Raw genomic sequence first — 27692 nt, forward strand, 5'->3', positions numbered from 1 at the left:
AGTGCAATATTAAAGAAGTAAACATAAATATTTATTTCTCTTTATGTTCTGCCTCCCGTCTCTCTGCCTCGTCTCAGTCTCTCTCTCTCTCTGTTTCTGTCTCTCTCTCTCTCTCGGTTTTTGTCATGCTCAGAGTTCAGGAAGCATCAGTGCTTCTGCTTTTTTGCTCTCTCTCTCTCTCTTTCTCTCTCTCTCTCTGCGGTTTCCTCTTCACAGCCCTCTATCTTCCCCCGTCACACCGTTAAACAGTCCCCAAAGACACGAAAGCGTTCAGACACACGGGTGCTGTTTTGTGACTGCCGACTTTAGAGGACGAGAAACATGAAGAAGGATGCTCGAGTCTCTCGTGTACTGAGCAGAAGATCGAGGCAGCAGAGTGAGGCCTAAGGCTCGGACCGACCCGTGAGCATTTGGAGAATCGCTCTGAACCGGTGAAAAATTCGATTCACGTCGCCTGAAGGACTGCTATTGTTTTTTGTTGTTGTTGTTTTTCTCTTTTCAGAGTGAATGTTCGTATTGTAAGTGACATATCTGCTTCCCTTTTTTTTTTGTTTTACCGCACACAAGTTTGTGTGTTCGCTCATGTCGTGTCTTCCGTCCTCTTGAAACGCAGAGGACGTTGCTCAACATAGGACATGCTTTACCCTCATGCTCTGGTGCTCAGCATTTAAACTTTAACAAGACTTATTTTGGTCATTTCTTGATCTTCTCCGTGAAATCCACCGATCAACCAGTCAGCCGTCAATCAACCAGACATCATGTCCTAAAAGACATGAATGATTTCCCTCCATTTTGGACTTAACTGACCTGAGGATTGTAGACCCACACAGAGATATATAGAAAGCAAATCAGGCCGCGGGCAAGGAATTCTGGGAAATCTCGTTGGCTGTGATTCGAGGAAGTTAGGATCCTGGAATTCCTAAGGAAGGTAGTGATGGGAAACGCAGCAGGCGGTTTGGAACAGCCCGAGGGCTCGGATGGCGGGGGCAACCCGGCGCCTGGAACCATCAGGAAGAAAACGGCACCTCCGAAACTGCCCATGCCACCCGAGGATGAGCTGGAGGAGCGCTTCAACGTGGTGCTGGTGAGTCACGGAGAATGGAAATACACGTGGATATTATAAACAGCAGACACGGAGACAGACAGACACACCATTAACAGCGTATAGGCCACCATAGATAGATAGATAGATAGATAGATAGATAGAAGTGATTCCACACTAATTAATATGGAATACAAAAGTTTTCACCCCTTTATTTTTACAATTTATCCACAACTGCAGAGAATTCTAATACAAACTGCCAAGATATCCTAAAGCAACACCACAATGCGATACATAGAACCAAAAAACAGACCTCCTGATTAGTATTTTAAACAAATACGTCAATCAAGAAGAACCATGGCGGAAACTTCAAAGCACTTTTGTACAGTAAGTCGTTCTGAACAAGATCATCTGCCAAATGTCTAAATGTAAATGTAAACGTACTAGACAAGTCAGAAAGGAAGGGGATGGGTATCATATCAGAGTCATCAGAAACCACACGATGGCACAGAAGGAGGGAGTTAAGAAGAAGGCGATAAAGGGAGACGATAAAAGAGAAAAGGGGGGTGTAAACTTTTTCACAACTAATACGTTAGCCCTGTTGATTTTTTGGCTGATCTCATCAAAACACAACTTGGCCCAGGTTTTACACCGGACGCCCTTCCGGATGCAACCCTGCCAGTTTATTGGGGTTTGGCACCAGCACTGCACCCAGTGGGTGGGGTTTGAACCCAGGACTGTTCATGGCAGGCGAGAGACCTACCACTGAGCCACCACTGCCCGGTTTCAAACTAATAAGTTATTAAACATACACAACTTAAAATAAGAGCCCATTAAAAACGGGATTTCTGACGCCCTAACTCACTGTAACAATATTTGACCTTAAATACTCATTATTTTCATCACGAAAAAGCCTCATTTTTATTTCGCTTCTCACCATCTTGCTCAACTCAAATAACCTAAACACACAGACGCACACTTCAAAATATTCGAAATACCCACAAGTCAGATGTTTAACAGGAAGTTGCATCATTCAAATCTCCTGAAGATCACAAGGAGAGACAAAAAAAGTGTACAAAACGCACATCATGTCTTTCATGTATGTATTTATTTATTCATTACAAATCTTTTTTGGGGGATTTGAGCGATGACGTCATACATTCCCTTATTCGATGCAAAGGGCGTGAAAACCTTTGCGCTCCACTCTGAGTATACACTCGCTCATACAGTACAGGGCGTAAATCGTGTCACGTTATTGCGAATTGAAATCGATTACATCATCCAGGAGGCGGAGCTAATGATATTATTGGTAATAGCTATTAATATTTCTTGGTTGATACCAGATATCTACTGTATAAAACCTCACCTGCAACAAATTTTGGGTGCGTTTTTTTTTTCTCCTTTTTTTTTTTGGGAACGAAACACTTTCCTCATTTCCTCTAAACAAACACTGAACTCATGCACTTGTGCGAGAGGAAATAGGCGTTGAGTGATGACAGATTGGTTAACGGTTCTGCCGGGAGTCTGTCTTATGAAACACAGCAACAAGTTCCTTTAGCATGGTTAAAAAAAATATATATATAAAATATGAAGTCAAATCCTGAACTTTAGACTTTTAGAAACTGGGACGGTACACCTTTTCGGTACTTTACGGTACTTTACGGTATATGTACAGTATATTTTAACTATAAAGGTGCATGTAGTTCATGTTAAAACACACTAACTCGCATTAGCAAGCAATAAAAGAGCCTAGCACCATATACATACTCAGTCTAAAAGTGCTTCTATTTCAAACCTAAAAAAAAAAACAGTAACTGACCCGACTTCCTCTTTAATCTATTTGTATCGGTGACGAGTTTCAAAACTGTGTGTGTGTGTTAGACTGAAGCGAAATTTGAATTAAATGTGAAGAATGTATGTCTGTATTTAAACCTTTGCTCACCGCACAAACCACCGGGCCCTTGTTTCTCAACGTCAGCCTGGATGTCAGTAATGACGTTCGTAGACCGGAGCATACTGTATCTACCTAGAAGATACCATGAAAGTGCGAGAAATAGTGTAAAAAAGTAGTGCAAAGACACGAGCTTCACTGTGAAGAACTTCACTGTGTTTCACAATCTGGAGCTCGAAGTTGTTTGCATGGGAAGTGGGCAGTTGTGCCATGTCATGCAGGTGGCAGAACATGACGCTGGTATCGTGTTGTTGCTGGTCACGTTGCCGGGTTCAACGTAAAAAAATATATATTATGTTGATTGGAATGTAGAAGTCGGTTTTGTAGAAAGCGTGAGAATGCACTTTATCGTCAGTTATTGAAGAGTTGGCTTAGTTGGTGATCCATGAGATTAGGAACGCTTGAACGCTGAAGCCCAGTACAGTAGTGTGGAAAAAGTCTTGAGCCCCACCTAATTTTAATTTAGGAACAAAACTTGGTACAGTTTTAACTTTTTACAACCTCAGCCTCGACCTCATTTCCCCTCTCGTCTGTTCCAACCACCCAGCATTTTGGCATCACCAGGATACTAATCACCGTCCTGATCATCTGTCATCATCTGCACCTGTTTCTCACTGGTTCATGCCTTAAGTTTTTTTTTTTTTCGTTTACGCTTGAATGCATTGTGAGGCTCAACGAAAACAAAAGATATTCGCCTGAAACTGCTCTGAAAATGAGAGATATAAATGAGAACCGAAAAAGTCCTTTAGAAAGCCTGGAGAAATCTTCCTCAAGAGTATATTAAAAAATATCAAAAAATCAGGGATCAAAGGGCAGATCAAAAGGTTAACGCATTGGTCTTTGTTTCGGAAGGTTCCAAGTTTAAACAGTTTGAAACCAAAGGTTCTAAAGTTGCCACCGTTTGGCCCTTGAGCGAGGCCCTCGACTGCTAAGATGTACATACTGACCTAAAAAAATAAGTCGCTTTGGATAGCGGCATCTGCCAAATGTTGTACATACTATATATGGATATTGTCAAAACTGTTAGCACATTATTGTATGAAATCCTTTGTGTTCTGTAGCACACATTTTCCCTTCCCAACCCTGTTCCACCATGCCGATGTGTGTGTGTGTGTGTGTGTGCACAAAGCCAGCTCTGTGGTTTTACCAAAGCTGAAGTGAAGAACTCGAGCGCTGATGCTCTCACCCTCAACCCCATTCATCTGCTTTGGGATGAAATAGAAAAAATCTGAAAAGGGATGTTCAAGGTGTACATACATAAGTACATGTGGGTGTGTTTATAAACCATTCACTAAGTTTTGGCCACATAGCGTGAGTTGCTCAGGGTGGAGTTTTCCTCTATGTTAAACTGAAAGTTGCGAAGTGGCACAGGAAGCCGAGGTTGATCGAGCCGCTGTTGTTCTTTTTGGATGAGATTTTAAAGCAAGAAAGGTGCCGGTGGGTAACAACTCGTGGGCGTTAAACTACTAAACGTACCTACTAAAGTAGGTAATTATGTTTAGTTATGTTAAACTACTAAATCAAAGCAAACAAAACAAAGCCGGGTCGGTCCGTCCTGTAATTCACTACAATGGCGTCTGAGCTCATCCCCACCTCTGACTTCTCTGCCAGCTCTCGCTATGTCGAAGTGCTAAAACCATTTTCACCCTCATCGCTCATTAAAAAGAAAAAAAGAGATCGAGAGAGAACTCTGAAGCGGAAGCCACAACTACTTTGAAAAGGAAACACCCAGCACAAGCGACACGTTACACCCTTTTCGAAACCTTATTTCGGAGTATACGCCTAAAACATGTTAAGCCTACTGTTCTTTTAGGTGTGTCTGGTTTATCTTCATTAAAAATAAAAACCCTCAAAATGAACATTTTGTATAGATAGACAAAATGTACAGTGTGTAAGTGTTTGCAGCCTGTGTGAGACAAGATCAGATTAGTTAAAGCACAGATTCTAATGATGAATCAACGTTATTATCAATCAGATCCTCAAGAATTCTGAAATCAGAAGGTGTTGATTAATTTCCTATTACAGCACACCATAACAAAAGGTACTGATATGTTTTAAATAGGAAACAAAACAATCCGCGGCTCCAGGCTATGGGCTAATAGTTCACGTCAGGGTGTTGCTGTTACCACAGACATTTGACTTTACACTGACCTTGACCATGTTCATCTAATAATAATTCTATATAAAGTCTACAAACATGCAACCACTGGTTCTTGAGATCAACGAGGGTCTTGATTGAACGTCAGGATGGACAACTTGAAGAAACAAAAAATAAACCACCTAGTGGTGGAGACATAAACATATTTAGAATCTCAGCCAAACCACAGAAATACATCACTAGAGATCCATTAGCTGTTATGACCACCACCTCCAGCTGAAGTTAGAAGTGTACACTTCCTCATCATGGCAATATTGGGCGTGCAATATATTTTTTTGAATGGGTCTGTTTTTTTTTTATGGCAGAACCATTGTAAGGCATTTATATAACATCTTATATAATATCTGCATAAATTTCTCTTAGCGGGTTTCACCTTTAGCAGATGCTTTTGCAAGCTTCTGTCAGAATCCTGGTTGGACATTTGACTATCCATCATGGCAGAATTGGTTGTGTTCAATGTTGGTTTAATGTTGGTTTATCTGATGATTTGAGGTCACATGACGAATTCTGAGTAATCCTCCTTCTTCCTTATTATTCCATCCACTATGTGCAGTAAACAAGTTCCACTTTCGGCAAAACAGCCCAAAAGTCTGATCCTACCGCCACCATGCTTCAAAGCCTATACAACGTATCGTTTTTGTTTTTTGTTTTTGGGGTTGAATGCTTCACCTTTACTCTTTCAAACATACTGTACATGTGGGCAAATCCTCCCTCCAGAAGGCTTTTCCTTTGTCTTTTTTTTTTTTTTTGGTCAGCTTCAAATTTTAGTCAAGCTTGAAAGTGTACATTTTGGAGTGAGGGCTTCTTTCACTCCACGGTGATGTTTTACTGGCTTGACTGTAAACACTGCCACTAGTGTTCCAGCTGCTTTCAGTTCATGGTGGAACTGTGTCTTTTTGGTTCCTGGCTTGTTCCTGTACATCAGAACCAATTTTCTCTCAGCTCAGGTTTGGGTCTCCTTTTTATACTTTGGCAAATAACTTACGCAAATTGTTTGACCTGATCTTGGAATCCAAAAGACGCTTCTGACTTGTGTAAATCTACCATCCTTTTTCTCAAATCTGCATTGAGCTCCTTGGACTTTCCAATTAAGTGTTGGTCAATCCAATGAGTGTTGTCTAAAACACCTTTTTATTATATGTAAAAAGGTCGTAGCTATTAATTATTACTAACAGGACATTTTTAGCACTTTTGGCACCACAAAATTACCAATTTACATATGTTGGTATATGTATACTGTATATTTTATGTATAATTTAAAATAAAAAAATCCGGCATTCAAAATTCTTGGGGTTTAAATTCTTTCCCAGTTCCATTATCACTGCAAACCATACATGTTGATGGTGAGTGTATATAAACCTTTGACCACCACTGCATATAAATATAGTTTACGCAGGTATCATTATTGCGCAACAATCAATTACGTAATAAGATTTAGAGATTAACCACAGATTCCTCTACTTATTCCACTGATGTCATGTGTTACAGAGGACACCATGGAGACTGCATGTAAACACTAACCTACACATGACGTGAGTCACTGTTAGTGTGGTACAAGTCTGTGGCTGATGCAAACTAAAAATATGTAGATTATGTGTTGACTCAACTCAATGCCACATTTTTCCCCAGAGTGTCTCTCGATATTGATGTAATGAGAGGGTATTTCAGGACACATGTTTATATAGATATAGGCTAAAGAATCATATACAGTATATAGATAACCGGGTCTAGTTAACACAATGTTTAAAGAGAAATCTAGATTACATTTTTTTTTCAATTGTAATTTCTAATGTAAATGTAACATAGGATTATTTTAGGATTTAATTGTTGGGGTAATCAGTTAACGTCCAATAAATTAGTAGCTAGATTAGTGAGAATCCATGTGTAAGAGGTTTTTTTTATAGATCTATAATCTACAGTATAATCCAACACGAAACCTAATAATTCATAATAAATCTAAACCCAAAGACAAAATCCAAAGGATTGTTGTTGCACAAATAAACAGTCAAAAGTACGAAGATACATTAATACATTAGATCAATACATACATTAACATTAAAATTTGGCTGATGCCCTTATCCAAAGTGGTTTACATTTTTTCTTAAATCTCATTTTACACTCGAAGAGTTGAGGGCCTTTCTCAAGGGCCCATCAGTGTCAACTTAGTGGTACCAGGGTTTGAACTTCCGATCAGCAGTAAGCTACCCCTAAGGTATGTTTCTAGAACCTTGTTAAATCCATACCAACATATAACATATAAATGACATATTATGATGACATGATGTCACATCATTGTCCATATTAACATGCTCAGGATCCATGATGTGAATCTCTTGTTCCACCACGTCCCAAAGGTGCTCTGGTGGATATGTGATCTGGTGACTCTAGATGGCCATTTGAGTACAATGAACTCAAGACACCATCTCAGGTTGAGATGATTTTAGCATTGCATGGTCATAAAGGGATGGTCATGCTCAGCAGCAATACTCAGACAGGCTGTAGCATTTAAACCATGCTCAGTTGGTACTAAGGGGCCCAAAGTGTGCCAAGAGAATCTCCATCACACCAACACTAGCCTGAATAGTTGATACAAAGCAGGACAGATCCGTGCTTTTGTGTTACTTAAGCCAAATTCTGACCCTACCATCAGCAGAACACAAGACTCATCAGACCAGGCAATGTTTTCTTCAAAAATTTTTGGTGAGCTCATGTGAATTGTTGCCTCGGTTTCCTGTTCTCAGCTGACAGGAGTGGCATGCAGTTTGAACTTCAGCAGATTGTCGGCAGATTGACCGTGCTTAAATGCGCTGAGTTGTTGCAATGTGATTGACTAATTAGATATCTGGTTAAAGTTCACGAAATACCCCTGGACTTCCATATATACTAGTTTCTTTTCTCAATACAAGGAAATTCTTGCGTGTGGTAATCACACCATACTCAACACACACATTGGGCTAACCCCCCCAAGACCTCCCCCCCCCCCCCCCCCCGAATTGTTCTGTTACATTATCCTTTAAAGCTATATTACTATTATAGGCCATGCCATTAACACTCTCACAAATAAATAGCACCAACTGTACAAATTGCCCAAATCTCTATAGATAATAATTCAGTTCCGTAGTTCCCACATGCATGTTGAAGATCCTCGTTTCATTCTGACTTCTTATCTTCATTTCTCTCCACAGAGCTCCATGAACCTGCCTCCTGATAAGATGACGCTTCTGAGTCAGTATGATAATGAGAAGAAATGGGAACTGGTCTGTGATCAGGTATGTGCAAGTGCCATTTGAACAGAAAGTCGAAAGAGCTAATGCACAAAAAAAAAAAAAAAAGTAGATGTGATCATTTCGTTTAAGCATTAGTAATGTCATGGATTTGATACCACATTAAAAAAAAAGGTATAATAATAATAATAATAATAATAATAGCTGTTATTAACTTCTGTTTTATTTTATGATGGTGTGATTTTCAGGATTTTGTAAGGGTTTGACCTTTCCATCGTGCACACAGAGCAAAACTGAGAAGAACCTGTAGTCAAAGAGTCTCTGTTTGACTTTCCTTATCTACAGGGTTTTCCAGTTGTAGGCAGGTAGCTGTAGGTAGATGAAAGGGGCAACAAAAGGGTAAACATTCAAATCATATTTAGAATAAATATGCAAATGCAAACATTGTTGAGCTTCTGGGATATAAATTCGATAAATTAAATCTGTCCAGGGTACCAACTCTAAGGTGGTGGAGTGAACTGGTTGTCTTTTAAACCAATATGGAATTACTACTGTATATCTCTGCTAAACACTAAAACAAATACAAAGCAAAGAACTACTGTACAATCACGTCGAATCCTCTCTTTGCCTTCAAGACTAATTTAAGGCAGAGTTTATACCCTTTAAAGTGACAGTGTGTTTTTATGGGTTAAAGGTTGCTTGAAAATTGCACTTCATTAGTAAACACTAAATGCCAGTCCCGCTGCCGTGCCACTTCACCCACATCAGGGCAGACCCGGCTGAAAGAAATCGGGGCAAATGTGCTCGGAAATAAAGCCCCGAGCTGCAAAGTGCTCCAACTAGAGTGCAAGTGGATGAGAGACAACATATAACAGAATATTTTTTGATACGTAGAAGGGCGTAGACCTATAGAGCATTCACACATCAAACAAAAAAGATCTACAGTTTACTAGAGCGGCGTTTGGAAGAGTGTGTCTTCTGCACATTTAATTAGAGGACTAAGAGTTTGTACTTTTATCTTTAAAGATCTTAAAGAAGTTCCTGAAGGAAGAAGTATATATATATATATATATATATATATATATATATATATATATATATATATATATATATATATATATATTTTAGAAAGGTCCTAAAGGTCTTTAAAGAAAAAAGAACAAGACCTCTTGTAGTGTACTTACTTGTACAATTTTGATTTTGGACAGACTTCAAATGAGATATTACTAATTACTCCATAAAAATATGGTAAAGATTATTTCCGTCTTTAGTATTGATTTTAGTACAAGATTTTCACATTTTAGCCGAACCCCGATGACGGACTGTCCAGGGTGTGCCCCTCCTCATGCCTAAAGTCTCCTGGAAAAGGCTCCGGGCTTCCTACGCCCCTGTACAGAATAATCCCTATGAAAAATGAATGAATGAATGAATGAATGGGTCCTGAAGCTGTCCCAAGTAGTTTTGTAGTTTGTATATGGTCTTGATGACATCCTGCAGACGTCTGGGAGATGTCAACAACATCAAGTCAGAGTCACTCATTGTTCAGCAACTAGTGGAGGTAAATTTATCCGTTCTTGTTGTTGGAATCATACTGTAATGCTGTGCACAGTGTAGTGTAGCATTTTTCAAAATATGAGTAATAGTCCAAAATAGTGATATTCCTAATAATATTTTGTAACAAAAAGCTTGGTAAAAAAATTTTTACAAAAAAAAAAAAATGACCCATTTCTGGCTGATGTTAAAATTTCAGGTAATCCAGCTGAATAAAAAAAAAAAGGGAAGAAGTGAGAAGCCAAACGGAAGTAAATACAAGAAAGTGTCACCGTGTGCAGTGTGTCTACTTTCCTCAGAATATATTGCGTGCCATCAGACATAAAGTAAAACAAGCAAGAGACGTGTTGCTTAACATTGACGTTGCCTCATGTCCGGTACAAGCACGATAAACGTTAGCAGCACACGTAGGATGATCGTTTGAGGCTACGGAGGAAGCCCGACTTCCTCTAAACATCCATAAAAATTATATAATGCAACGTTTAGCAAAGCGTCTAGACTGGGTTTTGGGAGAGTTTTGCGGATTAAATGATCATCTCACTTTGTGCTGTTTCTTCATTTTGCTTAGACATCTTCATGAAAATCCATGTTATAACATCAAACATAGCAAACATAGCATCACACCCAACAATCTACACCATAATGAAAAAAAATAAAAACAAATAAAATGCTGTAGTGTCGCCTACTTGCGTCAACCAGGAAAATACTAAATAGGAATTCCAAGAACTAAGATACAGATATTAAGATGGACGTGAGATGGGGCTGCAAGGTAACAGCGCATTTCCTTCTCACTTCCTGTGTTAATATTTACATTTCGCTATGGCAACCACACGCTGCTAACTCGAATACCACGGCTGCAAAGCAACGAAATGTCATAGCAGTGTGAGCCGCAAGTCCCAGAAGTGTGCTTCCTCTCTCTCTTTTTTTTCTCTCTGCGGGTCGATGAGGACAAATGTTTCAAAAGTACTGTACTCACACACTGGATAAACCTCTCACTGTCCAGCCTTTCACTTATTCCTATTTCACAGAGAAGATACAGGTTCTAATATTATAATCGTTAGCTGTTTTAGCTGTTATTACTATATTTAGCTATAATTACAATATTCATTATTGCATTAGAAATTAAACAATGTGATTGAAAACAGTTCTTCAAAAATAAAAAAGGATTGATCTTGCTGTTTTTTGCATTGTATTACAGTATGAGTTTCTATTGTAAAATTATTAGAATTTTTTTTATCATCCATCCATTTACTCATCCATCCAATCATTCATGAATTTATTTGTTCAAAATTCAACTCTTTTATTAAGATATTTCACCCATCCAAAGTTAAATGATACTTCCATCTATGAATTCATCCTTTCATACATTTTGTTATTCATTAATCTTTCCTTTTTCCATGTATTTATTTTATCGTTCCTCCCTCCATATGTTTATACATTCATCCCTCAAATCATCCATTCATTAAACCCCTCTTCCACCTGTTGATCCAATAATCGATGTATTACATTGCATGGATGATGGATGGGTAAATAGATTAATAAATAGATTTTTTTAGTTTAAAGGATGAATGGAAATAGTTAATAGATACGTAATCTCTTCATTCCTCTTAATCACTTATTAACACACCATCCCTTATCATCAATATATCATCTGTAAAGCCATTAAATTATTTCTTAATTATTTCCATACATACATACATACATACATACATACATACATACCATCTAATTATATGTCAATCTATTAATTAATTCATACATTTATTATATCTTTTCATTTTTTCAACTTTCCATCTATTTATTAAACTACCCTTTCATCTATCCATCTAAAATGTATTATTATATTAACCCATCTATTCATCTATTATCCATCCATTAAACTAGTATTTCTTCTATTAAGATTTGTTTAGAAATCTATTAATCTGTTCATCCATCCATGTATTATCCATCCATCCATGTATTATCCTTCCATCAATCCATCCATATATTCATTTTTAAATCTATGTTTTCATTTATCAATATTTTATCCATTAATCTATTTATTCATCCATCCACCAAACATCCATTTATTAATATAGCTTTTTATCTTTCCATCCATTAATCACTTAAACTATCTATTATTCCATCTCTATGCCTATATGTAACACTAGTTTTAAATGTCTTCTGAAAGTTTTTTTTACTATACCCTTTCACCTATGTACAGACAGCATCTATCCTTTCATCAGTTCATTATCTATTCATTAGTCCATCAATCTGTTATGCCTTGCATATATGCATTTCCTTCCTTTTATCAATGCTTACATACATGCCTAGATATTACCCTCCATCCATCCATCCATCCATCCATCCATCCATCCATCATTCCATCCCTCTCTCTGTGTCCATTAGGAGCGTTTCCAGGTGAAGAACCCTCCATCTGCATACCTAAATAAGATCAAGAGTTTCTACCAGGATCAAGGAGGAGTGACACGCAGGGTTGGTCCTCGCTTCATTGTTCTCCTTTGTTTTCTATCAGCATTCCTGGAAGCTTCTACAAGGAGATAAAGTGTTTAATCTAATTTCCGCTCCACAGTTTAAGAAGCGCATTCAGGAATCCACTCAGGTTCTGAGGGAGCTGGAGATCTCTCTGAGGACCAATCACATTGGGTGAGTCTCCCTTGATCTCATTTTGGAACCAAATTGCGACCCTGGAAGAATGTCAACATGATTTATATTCTGTTAACAACTTCTCTATCCTTTTATTCCTTTTGTTAGATGGGCTCAAGAGTTTCTGAATGAAGAGAATCAGGGTTTAGATGTGCTGGTGGATTATCTGTCCTATGCTCAGGGTGATGCACCGTAAGTTCAAATAAATACAGGAAGCATGTATCAAGTTCTTTTGCCATGAAGACCTAAAAAAAGATACTCAATATGACTTTGATTTGCGTTGTGTGCTGCAGGTTTGAGTTGGAGTCAGTGGAGAATGGAGGTTCTGTTCCAGATAACAGGAGGATGTCCGAGAGATCTGTAGAGGATCTGACCAAGAACACCACGATTTCAGCAACGCAAGGCATGACCCGGGCTGCTCGAGCGTTCACAGTCCGGTTAGTTACTTGGAAATTAAAACCTCTAACCTGTCTTGGGTAACTCGTTTATTTTGGTCAGTCAGTGGATCTGAAATGGGACACCAGACACCATCATGTACACATCATTAAAGAATAGGAAAAAGCAAAGGAAGAAGAAGAAATTCTGTCACATATACAGTACACTGAACAGGACACTGAACTCTTTTCCTAATATATCCATGCTGGTAAGGAAGTGGCGGCACAGTGGTCTAGTGGTTAGCACTGTCGCCTTGCACCTCCAGGGTCCGGGTTCGATTCCCGGCCAGGCTTGATTCCCGTCTCTGTGTGCATGGAGTTTGCATGTTCTCCTTGTGCTTGGTGGGTTTTCTCCGGATACTCCGGTTTCCCCCACAGTCCAAAGACATGTAGGTTAGGTTGATTGGCGTTCCCAAATTGCCCGAGGTGAGTGTATGTGTGTATGCCCGGCAATGAATTGGCACCCTGTCCAGGGTGTACCCTGCCTCATGCCCTAAGCCTCCCGAGATAGGCTGCACGCCCCCGCGACCCTGAATACAGGATAAAGCGGTATAGAAGATGAGTAAGTGAGAGTGGTTAGGAAGTTGAAGTCAGAAAGCAGAGTCAACACTAAAGAAGGTTAAGACCCCTTGCTTAGAGATGTAACAGTGGCAGCTTCGTCATGTTGGGACTTGAACCATTGATCTTGGGGTTAATTATTAATGGGCATGTGGAGAAAACCAAGATGGATACTGGCAAATTGTAAAAGTAACCTCGGATTGTAAAGCAAAGACCCTGAACCAACAGTATAAGGAAGCAATGCTAACTGCTGCACCAATGTGTCAATGAAATGTTATATCTACTAAAAATTCTTAATAATAAATCACAGCTACTGTAGTTCCACAGATTTAGCATACACGAATAAAAGTAGCGGCGCAACAGTACACCAGCATGGCTTCTGTTGCAGCGAATGTCTAGATATACAAAAACTACTTTCTAGGAAATTAAAACTAATTTTTTAACCATTATATTACTTTGTAAAAGTAACATAATGTGAATTTTACAGTGTGGAACATATAAAAGACTGAGCGCATTGTTTTTCCTTACACAGAAATGGTATATTTATGTTGTTAAGTATCAGTTTCAAACCTGCTAACAGGCTAAAGCCTAACTATCATACTAGCTAGCTAATGTCCCCATCACACTTCGACAAAGCATCTATTGAGGTTCCCACTGCAGCCCAAAAAAAGAAAATTGAAGAATGCAGTGGGAACGGGGTCAAAATGGAAAATTTAGCAATTATCAAGTTTATCCTACTTCCTAGCCATGTCACAATCAGGTTCTCACTGTGACTCATCTTGTCACTAATTTCCTATCACACAAATGACCACATGCTCACCAGGGATGATGAAATCCAACCATGTTATTACTGTGTCTGACCAGATCGCACCACACTCTTACCAGGCGCTTATTATGCACTAAATGTGTTATTATTGTGTCTGGCATGGACCTCCAGTACCACGGACCTGAAGAGGTCGTTTGACAAATCCTAGTGACTTCCCAATGGCAACTCAACCAGAACCCCATCCAAACTTTTCCGTTTGCACCATGCCTGCAGTATCTTCTCATCTAAGGAGATAAAACTACATATTGCATACTGCATTCATCCAATTTTTGAGGATGTAGTGGGAACATTTTTACATTCAGGCATTTGGCAGACACCCTTATCCAGAGTAATATGTTTTATTTCATTATACATCTGAGTAATTGAGGGTTAAGGGCCTTGTTCAATGGCCCAACAATGGCAACTTGGCGGTCGTGGGGTTTTAACCTGGGACCTTTCAAACCATAGTCCGATAGCCTTAACCACTGAGCTACCCCTAGATCCTTCGTATCCTGGGTCAATGTGGGAGGTTTTCGCTGAGTTCAGCAACATGATATGGCCTCCGTACTGTAGATCAGGCTTGTTTGTTCGCTGTAATCCACGGATGTTTAATCGGATTGGGATCTGGGATTGGGTTTAGAGGTGGATCATTGGCCTTGGGCTCTTTTCTATCATGGCCAGAATTGATTTGTTTCCACAATTTGTGCTGCATTGGCTTTTCTGTGAGGTCAGACCAGACGGGGACGCCGTTGGTCCCCGTGGGCATGGGTGAGCCTTGGGTGCCCACGATCCTGTCAGTAGTTTACTGGTATATATCTGATTAGCTTTACTGCAGCTATATAATTTTCCGGATCCTCATTATTCTCTCTTTTCCCCCTCAGGCTGACTAATCTGACACATGGCAGGAAATCTCTGAAAAATCGCTTAAGCCAAAGAGATGATGTACATGTTTGCATTATGTGCCTGCGAGCTATCATGAACTATCAGGTACGTAAATAACACACAATCACTTTATTATACTACTTATTAATACTTTAAACTCAATCATGCCTTTTTGTATTTTGTATTCGTGCATACCGCAATCCTTCATCCTTGCATAAGGACTGTTTGTAAAAATAATTTCTGTATCTATTGTTTAATTTTTTTTGGTTGTCTTGGACAGTCTGGCTTCAACCTTGTAATGACGCACCCTCGCTGTGTGAACGAAATCACACTCAGTCTCAACAACAGGAACCCCAGGTACCCCAGGAACTAATATCCACATCTGTCTGTTTACACTTGATCTTTCTCTGTCAATGCTGGAACTATTTCACACCGTGTATTTTCTTGTGTAGGACAAAAGCCCTCGTGTTGGAGCTGTTGGCTGCCGTGTGTCTCGTTAGAGGTGGACATGACATCATTATCTCAGCATTTAACAACTTTAAAGATGTAAGAATAGGTCATATACTTCCCCCCTGAAAGTAGCTGATTCTTTAGATTCAAGATTGAAAATGAAGTGACTTTCAACTAAATTGCGCAACACCCTGCTTGGGTTGCCTCATGTGATGTGTAACAGTCCTAAAGTTGTGAAAGATTCCAGGGCATCTGACTGAGATCCAAGATGTGTAACATTTCCTTAGCAACTGCCTGGTCAGGGTCGCGGTGCTTTCATTAACAGTAGGTGATTAACTAACAGACGGAGCTGAGACCAATTATGATAAAAATAACATTTTTTGTTCTATTGGCAGAGAATTTTGTTTCTTTCAAGAAATAAATTGCTAAAAACTAACAAAATGATCTGACAATAGAACAAGACATTTTTGCTTGCAATTTCAATAACATTTGGTCACAACTAAGCATAATGATCTTACATTTGCTTTGTTGAAATCTTATTTTGAGTATGGTTAAGTATTACATAGATAAGTTTGGATAGATTCAGGAATATTTCACTTCCTAAGATGTATTTTTTTTTTTTGGCTGTAGTGGCATTCCTAGGGTTTTCCACAAAAAAAGTTACTTTTGACTATCTTTTATGATCTCATATTTTTATCTCTCTGATATCATAACAAGTGAAATATTCTTAAATCTAGAAAGCCAGACTTGATCTATAATAACATCTATATTTTCTTACAAAAAGATTACAATCATAAATATCATCTTAAAAATATAAGATTATTAAGCTTATTTCTAATCAAAATTTACTATAAATTTTAAGCAAAAAATGCATTGTTTATAGCCAAATAAAATCCCACTAGTATTAGCAATTTATTTCCTGAATAAAGCAAAATTAGGCTTACAATTTCAGTGACATTTGACTAATAATAAGCTTTATTTATTGTAATCTTATTTTAAGAAATGATAGTTTTGGCTAGATTAAAGAATATTTCACTTACTTATATATATATATATATATATATATATGCGTGAATATATGCGTGAATATATGCGTGAATATATATAAAACATACAGGGAGCGGCCCATACTTAATATTCATGTTCAATGTATTAGAAATATATCTTATGAATAGGCTCTGCAACCTGTGTGTCTAAATAGGGTACTCAGATTTTTTTAAGAAAAAAAAATTTATTCTATAATATATCAAGCCCTCTCTCCCTCTCTCCCTCTCTCGCTCTCTCTCTCTCTGTCTCGCTCTTTCTCTGACAGGTGAGTGGAGAGAAGAACAGGTTTGAGAAGCTTATGGAGTATTTCAGCAGTGACGACAGCAACATTGACTTCATGGTTTGTTTCTTACCCCATTGTTGCACTTCTTCTATAACACATGGATATATACCCAACATCTGGTTATACCTTACAACATTATATATACAGTACCTTACAACTCTGAACTTCTCATTTTCTCAAGAATAAACTCATTATTATTATTATTATTATTATTATTATTATTATTATTATTATGTACCATTGAGCCCCCAGTGAGGGGAATGGTGGCTCAGGCGCCTAAGGCTTTATGTTAGGTAGGATCTGGTTTTGAGCCCGGCTGTCAGTGGCTTGCCACACCCCATACTACCCAGCCACATGCGGTCCCAAGCCCGGTTGGAAAAGCGTCGGGTTGCGTCACGAAGGGGATCCGGTGTAAAACCAGATCAGATGGTCTGCTGTGACGGGAGCAGCTGAAAGAAAATCTTAAACCATCGATCCTTCTGCATTTCTATTAATATTACCAAAAACAGCATTAGTTTATGTATCTTGTTTGATGTGAGTTGTCGAATCAAGTGCACTTCTTATTGTCACTCTTGCGTTGCAAAGAAGATAATAATACAAATATTCCAAAATTTACTCATGATGTTATTCCTTTGCCAGCATCATTACAGTAATTTCAGTTGCCATGGTGACAGTTGCCAGTAACAAACCGCTGCTACCGCACCTTGTGATGTGTCTCACTTCTTCCCACGTGTTCTCTCTCTGACTGTAGGTGGCGTGTATGCAGTTCATCAACATTGTGGTTCACTCGGTGGAAAACATGAATTTCCGGGTACACCTTCAGTACGAGTTCACGCAGCTCGGTCTCGATCAGTATTTAGAGGTGAGTTCAGATCGCTTTCACCCAGCTGTGGCTTCTCACAACGCTATTTATACAACACTGATTTATACTTTAAGAAAAGCAACTTTGTTCTCACGAAAAGTCACCAGACAAAGTTCCTCCTGTCAGTCAGAGGAGATGTTAAGTCACTGAAACGAATAAAAGCATTCTGCACATTTCTGCATAAAATATATTATAAGAAGGACGCACAATAATGTAGTTATAAACACTGTGGCCTCGCACCTCCTGCATCAAGTCTACTGTGTGTGTATGGAGTTTGTATGTTCTCCCCGTGCTTAGTGGGTTTCCTCCAACAGGCCAAAGACATGCAAGGTTCCCCCTAGTGTGTGAATAAGTGTCAAAGTCAGCCATAAATAGGGTTCTCAATAGGGTTTAGATCTGAAGCCACTAACAAACATGGTGACTTTGCATGGTTAAAGATGTCCAGCTGTTATCACTTTTGTACTCACTTTGGTTGCCAGCTGTATGTTGAGTTATTTTCAGAGGACAGTAAATCTGTACTGTTATACAAGCTGCACATTGACTACTCTAAAATATGTCCAAGTTTCATTTCTGTAGTATTGTCCTTTGAGAGAAAATACTAAAATATTTTGCTGAAATTAGAGGGGTGTACTTACTTTTGTGAGTGGTGGTTTTCGACTTTTTAATATTGAACTACAGGTATACCTCCAAAGCACTAATAACCGATGGAATAATAACCAAGGGTGTTAAAGTCCACATAGACATCCAATTTGGAGAATCCACCCTCAAAGCCACTGTGAATTAGCGGTTACTATAGAAACGATGATGCGTTTAAAGACATTGATATAAACCTGACAGCAAGACAAATCATCACTTTTGTGTGTATGTACATTTATGTATGTGCATGTGTTTTCTCAGTCCTTGAAGTTGACAGAGAGCGAGAAGCTGCAGGTTCAGATCCAGGCGTACCTGGATAACGTGTTCGACGTGGGCGCTTTGCTGGAGGACGCAGAGAACAAAGGAGGACTAGTGGAACATCTGGAGGAGCTGCAGGAGCACAACGCACAGGTGAGGTTGAGTTTGAAAGGTGCAAACATTTTAAAAGGGCTGTACATAGTACAGTATTTGGAAACTTCTGGGAGGCCGGCGTTTCAGGCTGAAGCAGGCGGTCTGATATAAGTACATTAGTTTGTAGAAATTAGTAAAATTAGTAGAATTAGTAGAAATAATGCCAGCCGAAAAGCAAACAAACAAACAAACAAACAAACAAACAAATCAAAAGTCCCGGTTTGACTTGAACGCCCCTTTCATATCTCTCTATCTAGCTTTATGGTTCCCAGTGCTAGACAGTTTTCAAATTAGTGTCTGTCACAGCTTTACGGTCCAGGACACCGTGATGACCCTGGACAAGGGCCGAGCCGGACAGTTTTACGGATCGAGACGTCTCCATGGTTACCGCCTGATATTTGAGACGTGACGTACTGGCTAAATTGTTCACAGCAAGCACGACAAGAAACAAAACTTAATTCTGCAAAACGGACTGTGTGCCTCTGTCATGCACTATTATAATCTTTTTTTCGAGGAAATATACGCTTCTCTGCTTTCTCGGAAAAAGACGCAAGCACTTGTTAGCAGGTCCTGTCGCTCTGCTGCATGTCAGATTTCCCCAGATGAACATTGACATTTGGGGTCCACCTTGTGGAGAACAGAAATTTTATATTAGTTCATGCAGCATTTTGCAATTATTGATGCTATTAGCATGAAGTTTGAGGTTTAAAAGGGTAAATTCGGTCTGCTAAGATTGTATCTTGGTCCTGTTTCCCAAAATGTAACCGGATTGATGTATGAAAAAGGCATGATCATGATCAGATACACATGATGAATAAATGAGGGCATTTGAGGAAGAGGAAGAGAGAGAACGTGGCCTTATAAAGTCAGATAATAAGAACAATTTGAGGCGATATAAATCCTGCAATAAGAGCTCATTCGTGCTGAATTATGTATGAGTTCAGTCTCTGATCCACATGCAAATGAACACGGAGGCAACCTGATTGATTAACGTAGTGACCGGTCCTATACAAAGTCCATTTCTATACAAGTTGTGTGAGAATGTGCTCTTATATGACTTGTGTGTGTATGTGTGTGTGTGTGTGTGTGTAGCTGAGTGCTAAGCTGCAGGAGTATGAGAATGGAGCCATGGAGAAAGTGGCTGAACTCGAGCAGCAGCTCATGCAGGTCACTAAAGAGTCAGCGATTCTCAAGGTACCGTACAGCTTCCTCTCCGTCTGTCTCTCTGTCACACTGTCTCTCACTCGGTCTCGTTCTCTTTCTCAGACTTCATCACGCTGTCTGTCTCTCTCCGTCTCTCTCTACCATGTGCCTGAGCATGTTTAGAAGCAAAAACATGAACTGAAGGGCTGTGTTTTAAGCCACCTTCACTCACACGGAGACACCTTGTCTCTCTCGTCTTCCTTCCCGTGTCTCAGGAGAGCTTGCGGGAGTCATGCGCTCAGGTCAGCGCTTTGCAGCAGCGTGAGCGCGAGCGTGAGATCCAGAGAGAGCGAGAGAAGGAGCAGGAGCGCGTGTCTCAGCCGAGAAGACAGAGCGTTGAGAACAGGGACGCCGAGGAGCAGAGGGACAGCAAGCTCGAGGTAAAACTGAGGGAGCTGCAGGACAAAGGTTTGGTGAGGCTCGAGAGGACGTCCTCGGGGTCCCTGGACATTGAGGTCATCCCCGTGACTGTGGTGCAGACCGTTCTTGCTGGTGGCACCGAAACGGGTACGAATCAGATTCACTGTGGAGCTTCCGGGGTTTTTATTCTAATGATTGTTTCATGATTTGAAGAAAAGATCTAAATCTTGTTTAATGATCCACAGACTCAGCACCAGCCAATCTGGCTGCTCCGTCGGCAGCTCCTCCTCCACCTCCGCCTCCTCCTCCGCTACCTGGTGAGGAAGCTTCTCCCGCCGCTTCTGCCGCGCCTCCACCCCCACCTCCACCTCCTCCTCCTCCTCCTCCAGGGTGTGGAGGCCCGCCTCCACCACCTCCTCCTCCTCCTCCAGGTGGAGGCCCGCCTCCTCCCCCGCCCCCACCTGGGTGTGGTCCGCCTCCTCCACCAGGAGCCGCTCCTGCGGCCGAAACAGGTAAAGACGCCTTATACACAATCCGACACACCCGCGCATGAAAAAAAAGAAGACACATAAATATAAATACCCTGGTTTTTTTTCTTTTCTTCATTTTGGTGCAAAAGTTAAGAGCAGAAAGCCGATCCAGACTAAGTTCCGCATGCCGCAGCTCAACTGGCAGGCTCTGAAACCCAACCAGTTGGAAGGAACTGTGTTTAAAGAGCTGGATGATGAGCATCTCTTACAGGTGAGGTGGGGGAGAGGAGGCAGAAATTATAATATTTTTAAAAAAAAAATCTTAAAATGATATTTTACATGTAATTAAAATTATCGAAGAAGAGTTTCCTTAAATGTTTTTTTTTTTGTAAACTAATAATGTAGAATACAACAATAATTATATATTTCTTCATTTATTTAAAATTTTAATTTTAAATATACTGCATTTATTATAACTTCAAACTTTATTTATTAGTATAGCATGAAGTCATTAAACAACGTACTATAATATAATATAATTTATTCATCTATAATTTATATTTCAAATCAATATTATTTCTAATGTTTTGATGTAGAGTCGTTTCGTAGCATTTTTTATAATCCATGTGTTAATATATTTACAATTTAAATAAGATGAATATTTACTTTTATACATAAATATTAATAAATATTATTATTGGCCAATGCAATTAATTTTATTCAATGATAAAACAATACAATTATTTTAAATATTCAGGATAAATTGCTGCTCCAGTTTTTTTCATTTACATATTTTGTATTTTAAAACACAAATAATGAAATATTATTCATAATATAACATAATATAATAATATATATGTTTTATAACTAGTAATATTTACTAATATTTTCATGTTGTTTACTAATTCATAATGTCAAACTTCAAAAGGTTCATAACTATAAAGACTCCTCTCTGATGGCTTTTTAAGGTTGCGATTCAGAAATTGTAAGGTCTTAATAAGTGTGTGTGTGTGTGTGTGTGTGTGTGTTAAGCTGTTACAGTACTTATTGCTCTGTGTGTTTCTCCCTCACAGGAGTTGAACATGGACATGTTTGCAGAAAAGTTTAAGACGAAGGCTCAGGGTCCTCCAGCTGATCTCTCCAAGATGAAGGTGAAGGCTCAGAAAGCTCCCACTAAAGTTTCTCTTCTGGAGGCGAACAAGGCCAAGAACCTGGCCATCACCCTGCGGAAGGCGGGCATGAGTCCCGACGCTATCTGCACCGCCATCCAGACGTACGTAGAGCACCGAGCTCGCAGATTTAAACCGGGCTGAGGTTTTAATCATACACCAGTTTAACCTGTGCTGAAAGGGTTAATGTGGGATTTCATCAAAATAATAATTATTTTTACTTATACTGTATGTCATTATCAAATACAAATTTTATTGGATTTTAATTTTTATTCATCAGTCTCAGTAATATTCTTATCATGATTGTGACCAAAGATAGGAAAAATAAGTAAATAAATAAATTAATTAATGGCTAAAGATAACATTAAAGTAAAATTATACAAAAAGTAACATATATATTAAAGTAAAATTTACAGGCTTACAAGAGAAAATATAAAATAAGAATATAATTGTTTGTCTTTGGTAGAAAAATGTTTAAAAATTCAAAAATAATCTTTCAAATTCAACATTTTTTGTTTTATGTAAAAGTTACACATAAAACTACGCAATAGCAGTTGGGAGAACACCGTCTCGACTTCCTGACTTTATTCTCCCTCTTCCACCCTCAGATATGATCAGCAGGCCCTGAGCCTGGACTTCCTGGAGCTCCTGGAGCGCTTCATCCCTTCTGATTACGAGATGAAGCTGCTGCAGAACTACGTGAAGGAGGGACGTCCCCTGGAGGAGCTGACCGAGGAGGACCGCTTTATCATGAACTTCGGTAAAATCCCGCGCCTCGCTCAGCGAATCAGCACGCTCACCTTCATGGGCAACTTCCCCGAGATGGTCAAGCGGATGCAGCCGGTCAGTACAGCAGCGTTAAACCACGAAGTGATCTGCATTGGATGTGTATTCAGAGTGTGTGTACAAGGTCGGTCATAACTTCTCATCCTTGTTTCCGTAGCAACTGAACTCCATCATCGCGGCATCCATGTCGCTAAAGTCTTCCAGTAAGCTGAAGAAGATCTTAGAGGTGAGTGCTGTCAATCAAAATGTTTCAGGTCTTCTCTATACCGTGAATTACTTATTAGAATGAGAATTATTCGAATAATTTATTAGAATGCATAATAAAAAAAAAAAAAAAAACTTTCAGTACTATATATAGACAGTAATTATTGTTTTTTTTTTATGTCTGATGTCTGAGGTTTATGGAAGGAGTCTCCAGTGTCAGCACCTTGTTACCATAATTAAAAAATGATATAAATACAGCATTAACTATTAACGTTTTTTAATGTTAAATTAAATATTTTGATTCTAAACATTTCCCCCGTAGATCATCCTGGCTTTCGGGAACTACATGAACAGCAGTAAGAGAGGCGCGGCCTACGGTTTCCGTCTGCAGAGTCTCGATCTGGTGAGTTCTGACCTTAGAGCAGCTTCTGAATCATAGCTTAAGCTTTGAGATGTTTCTGGACGCTGCTTTATATTATAGATCTCTTATCCAAAAATAATAATAATAATAATAATAATAATAATAATAAGACCCGGTTTAAACTGGACACAGTGGACAATGAGGCGCCTGGGATAAATATGATGAAACGGATGTAAAAGCAACAAATCAGGCCATAACCTTTTGGTTAATCGGAACGTTTTATGAACTTTCTCCAATAAAATTACTAATGCAAGGGTATAAGCACTGTGAAATTCCATCAGTTAAGTGTAATAAGTCCGAACATTTTGTGACTCACTAGGTATGTAAGTGTCATAAATCAACGCCTGGCTGATTATAGAAAAAAAAACCTGTTATTAATCATGTATATTTCTATATATAATATTGTATACATAGGTTTATGGTTAAGACAAACATCAGCCGAACATATAAACGGCATCTTATTTTCTTCTCTCTTTCCCTTGTCTTTGTTAGCTCTTAGACACCAAGTCCACCGATCGCTCTCAGACTCTGTTGCACTTCATATCTAGCATGGTGCATGAGAAATACCCCGAGCTGGCCGCCTTCCACACCGAGCTGCACTTCATCGACAAGGCTGCTCTAGGTACGAGCTCTGAGCTCCTACACACACACACACACACAAACACCTCTTCCTCAAGTGTAGCCATGTGAATAATAACCAGGGAGCTCGATACTAATTAAATTTTATTCAAATCATAAACTTTATTGCTTTTTTTATGATGAGATGGTAGAAATAAAATGTCATGCATTATATATATATAAATAAAAAAACTCTCTTTTCGTCTCAGTGTCTCTGGATAGTGTGCTTCAGGACGTTCGCTCGTTAGAGAGAGGGATGGAGGGAACCAAGAAGGAGTTCATGGTGCAGGATGACATCGTGGCACTGAAAGACTTTGTTAAGGTCAACAGTCCGGTCCTGGACTCGCTAGTTAAAGACGGCAAGACGGCGCAGGTGATAATAACACACCTATTCGTTATCTCGGACACATTTCCATGTACAGTACTGTATAGCTCAATGGATTGACGAATATAATCTGATCTACTCGGTTGTTCCACGTCCTCTCCACTAGGAGGCGTATGTTTCAGTAGTGGAGTATTTTGGGGAGAACCCGAAGACCACACAGCCCTCCATGTTCTTCCCTCTGTTTGTCAGATTCGTTAAGGCCTACAAGGTAAGAGTGATGTGAGCTCTGGGTGACAATGAAAGACACAATTAATAAACACCTTTAGTTAACCTTGAAAGCTGAAATATTTAATGTTGAACACATTTGGGGAACAAAAATAAAAATATTCTTGATTCCTGATGTAAAAACGATGAAAATTGGTATTAATATTATATTGTTTTCAAAATAATTAAATAATAAAGTTACATTTGCATGAAAAAAAAAATCATGCAACAAAAAAAGGTGTGCTGTTATCGGAAACTCATCAAAGATGAACTCAACGTGATGCGACCCTGAGTTAATATTTGCGCCCCCAATTTTTACTATTATTTTTCCGTAACAGTTCTTACTATAACGTTTTATTCTTTGTATTTTACAGCAATGTGCCTTACATTTAAAACATAAAGTTATTTCGGAAATATTTTTCGGAAAAAATTATTTCCGATAACAGCACAACTCTTTTTGTTGCTTTTTGGTGCATTAATTTTTTTTCATGAAAATGTAACTTTATTATTTTAATATTTTGAAAGCAATATAATATATGGTTTTACTTATTTTTGTACTATATTTTTACTGTATCATATACAAGTACAACTATACAGTTATATACAGCCATACAAGTGCTGACACTGGGAACTCCTTTCATAGATATTAAGCATTTTTCATCTTATATTTTTGTTTTTTGCTAAATAGCATTTTTATGCCATTTGTTTACTTTTAATCTTCGATTATTCGTCTATTTGTGAGCTGTCAATCAGTTGGAATTGATGTCCTTAATCAACAACTTCTAACCAATGGGTATTACCACACTCGGGGTTGAGCTGTTGCTCTGAATATCAGCACGACTAACTAACTAACTGTGACTGGCGGAGGTGGCGACTGACATTTAGTGTAATTAACAGAGCTAAAAGTAGTTTTAAATTCTTACTGAAACTATGCAGCCAAAAGGCCCGGAGAATAAACCTAACCTGAGGAGGTGAATCAAAAACCTTAGAAATTTTCCTTTATATTTCCACTTATTCTGCTTTAGAATATCAACCCTAGTTAGATTTGCACATTTGGCAGACGCTCTTATCCAGAGTTTTTATCTCATTAAACATCTGAGCAGTTGAGGGTTAAGGGCCTCACTCAAGGGCCCAACAGGGAAAACTTGGTGGTTGTGGGGTTTGAACCTGGGATCTTCCGAACCGTAGTCCAATGCCTTAACCACTAAGCTACCCCTGACCCTGACTCACTCGCTAACTGACTAACTAACTGACCCAGTTAATTAACAATAGTAGAACACCTGTGATGCAGAGTGATACATACTGTATAGTTAAACGTCCCAGTGCTGTTGTGCTATTTATCGGCACTCGTGGATTGCCTCTGATTCAATCAGATTAAATGGTTTTAAAAAACGTTGTTTTTTTTTAGGTGCTTCATAAATTAGTTTTCTGAAACAAACATCACCTAGAACTCAAGTCCCTTCAACAAAAACACTGGCTTTTTAGGATTGTAGTTATTTAGTAAAACATTATTAAACTAGAAGTTTTTTCTCTTTTAGAGCATTTGGAAAATACGCTCTGCCAAATTGCTATTTCTAAATAATCATACATTATAATGTACAATACAGTAAGTATTTTATTAAATCTAGTCTAAAAGTTTGTTTGATTAACAGTTCTCCACAATGTTATTGTTTTTTTTTTTTTTATGTTTTTTTTTTTTTTCCAATTGCATAACATTGAATATTGATGTCATTTTTAATAGGAAGAAGTATTATTTGTGTAAATTTGTATTTACTTTGTCATAATTGCCTGAGCGGAATCTTCTTCCTAGTAAAAAAAAAAAAAAGTAAAAACAACAGAAAGACTAAAAACAAACATCTTCATGATTACGTGGTCTCTGTCCATGATAGCAAGCCGAGCACGATAACGAGCAGAGGAGGAAGCAGGAGATGGCGGCCGAAGAACAGAGCACGCCCTCGCCGAAGAAAAAAGAGAGCACGCCGCAGAAGGTCAGCCTCACTTCCACGTCTTTTCCTTTACTTCGATGTAAAAAAATAACTTCCAGGACAAAGGTTCGTTGATCTGCTCTCACAACATCTGTTCTTACCATCAGGGTCCCATGATGCCGAAGATGCCTCAGATGGATCTGATAGCCGAGCTGAAGAAGAGGCAGGTGAAGCCGCAGGTCACTGACGGAGCCATCGAGGACATCATCACGGGTAACAAGAACTACATGAGCACCTCTTACTACATTACGTATCACAGTTATACAATTTTTTTTTAAAATGAGATAAGCATCATGTCAAATAATGGTGAAATCAGAAATGTACATCCTGTGTGTGTGTGTCATTCTTTTGTCCCATCAGATTTGAGAAACTCTCCGTACCGTCGAACGGACGGACGAAGACCTGCGCAGCGGCAAGAAAATTAACCCCGTTATTCCCGGTCCCACGACCAACCTAAAACTAAACAGTGTTATAGCTTGTATTAGGGTTATTATACAGTAACTTGCACCAGACTTCAAATTCTTAAATACACCCATATTAAATATATATATATATATAAATACACATAAATACCCATCCAAATTACACACTAACAGAGACATCATACACACACTCATACGATCATCCTTATCACATATTATTATTATTATTATTATTATAATTATATATATATATTAACTATATTATTATTTTTTAACCTTGTATTACATTTTGAATGGCTGTACATAAATAATGATCTGGTTAATGATCTGAACTGTTTCATATCACCCGGCGTGCATATACTTTTGGATTTAATAGAGCCGTGGTGACATTCATGTGAAAAAAAAAAAAAAAAAAGACAAGGTGTTTTTAGGAAAAGATCACTGTATTAGAAGATAAAGTAGACATGAATGTCTTGTGCTAAACCATTAAAAAAAGCTCTGTTCAGCAATAAAAGAAAGTGTTTA

General features: G+C 38.7%; 1 protein-coding gene across 1 annotated transcript; it reads left to right on the forward strand.

Annotated features, from left to right (window-relative positions):
• Positions 1–199: 199 nt before the first annotated feature.
• fmnl1a (formin-like 1a) lies at positions 200–27692 on the forward strand. Its single transcript, XM_053514703.1, has 26 exons — positions 200–1084; positions 8337–8420; positions 12315–12401; positions 12499–12572; positions 12681–12764; positions 12866–13009; positions 15251–15356; positions 15532–15608; positions 15704–15797; positions 17014–17088; positions 17783–17893; positions 18791–18940; positions 20033–20134; positions 20359–20650; positions 20749–21015; positions 21123–21244; positions 22047–22246; positions 22751–22985; positions 23086–23154; positions 23455–23535; positions 24046–24175; positions 24381–24544; positions 24663–24764; positions 26650–26748; positions 26853–26958; positions 27106–27692. Exons 1-26 carry the CDS (start codon positions 935–937, stop codon positions 27168–27170), a joined length of 3270 nt encoding a protein of 1089 aa, XP_053370678.1. The 5' UTR covers positions 200–934; the 3' UTR covers positions 27171–27692.

The sequence above is a fragment of the Clarias gariepinus genome, chromosome 16, assembly GCF_024256425.1.
Source record: "Clarias gariepinus isolate MV-2021 ecotype Netherlands chromosome 16, CGAR_prim_01v2, whole genome shotgun sequence".
Lineage (NCBI taxonomy): Eukaryota > Metazoa > Chordata > Actinopteri > Siluriformes > Clariidae > Clarias > Clarias gariepinus.

Excerpts from the sequence above, each read along its gene's own strand:
- fmnl1a (XM_053514703.1), top strand. The coding sequence starts at position 935 with ATGGGAAACGCAGCAGGCGGTTTGGAACAGCCCGAGGGCTCGGATGGC. Across the intron at positions 8,421-12,314 it reads GGGAACTGGTCTGTGATCAG|GAGCGTTTCCAGGTGAAGAA; the intron begins GTATGTGCAAGT and ends TGTGTCCATTAG. Across the intron at positions 18,941-20,032 it reads TGCAGGAGCACAACGCACAG|CTGAGTGCTAAGCTGCAGGA; the intron begins GTGAGGTTGAGT and ends GTGTGTGTGTAG.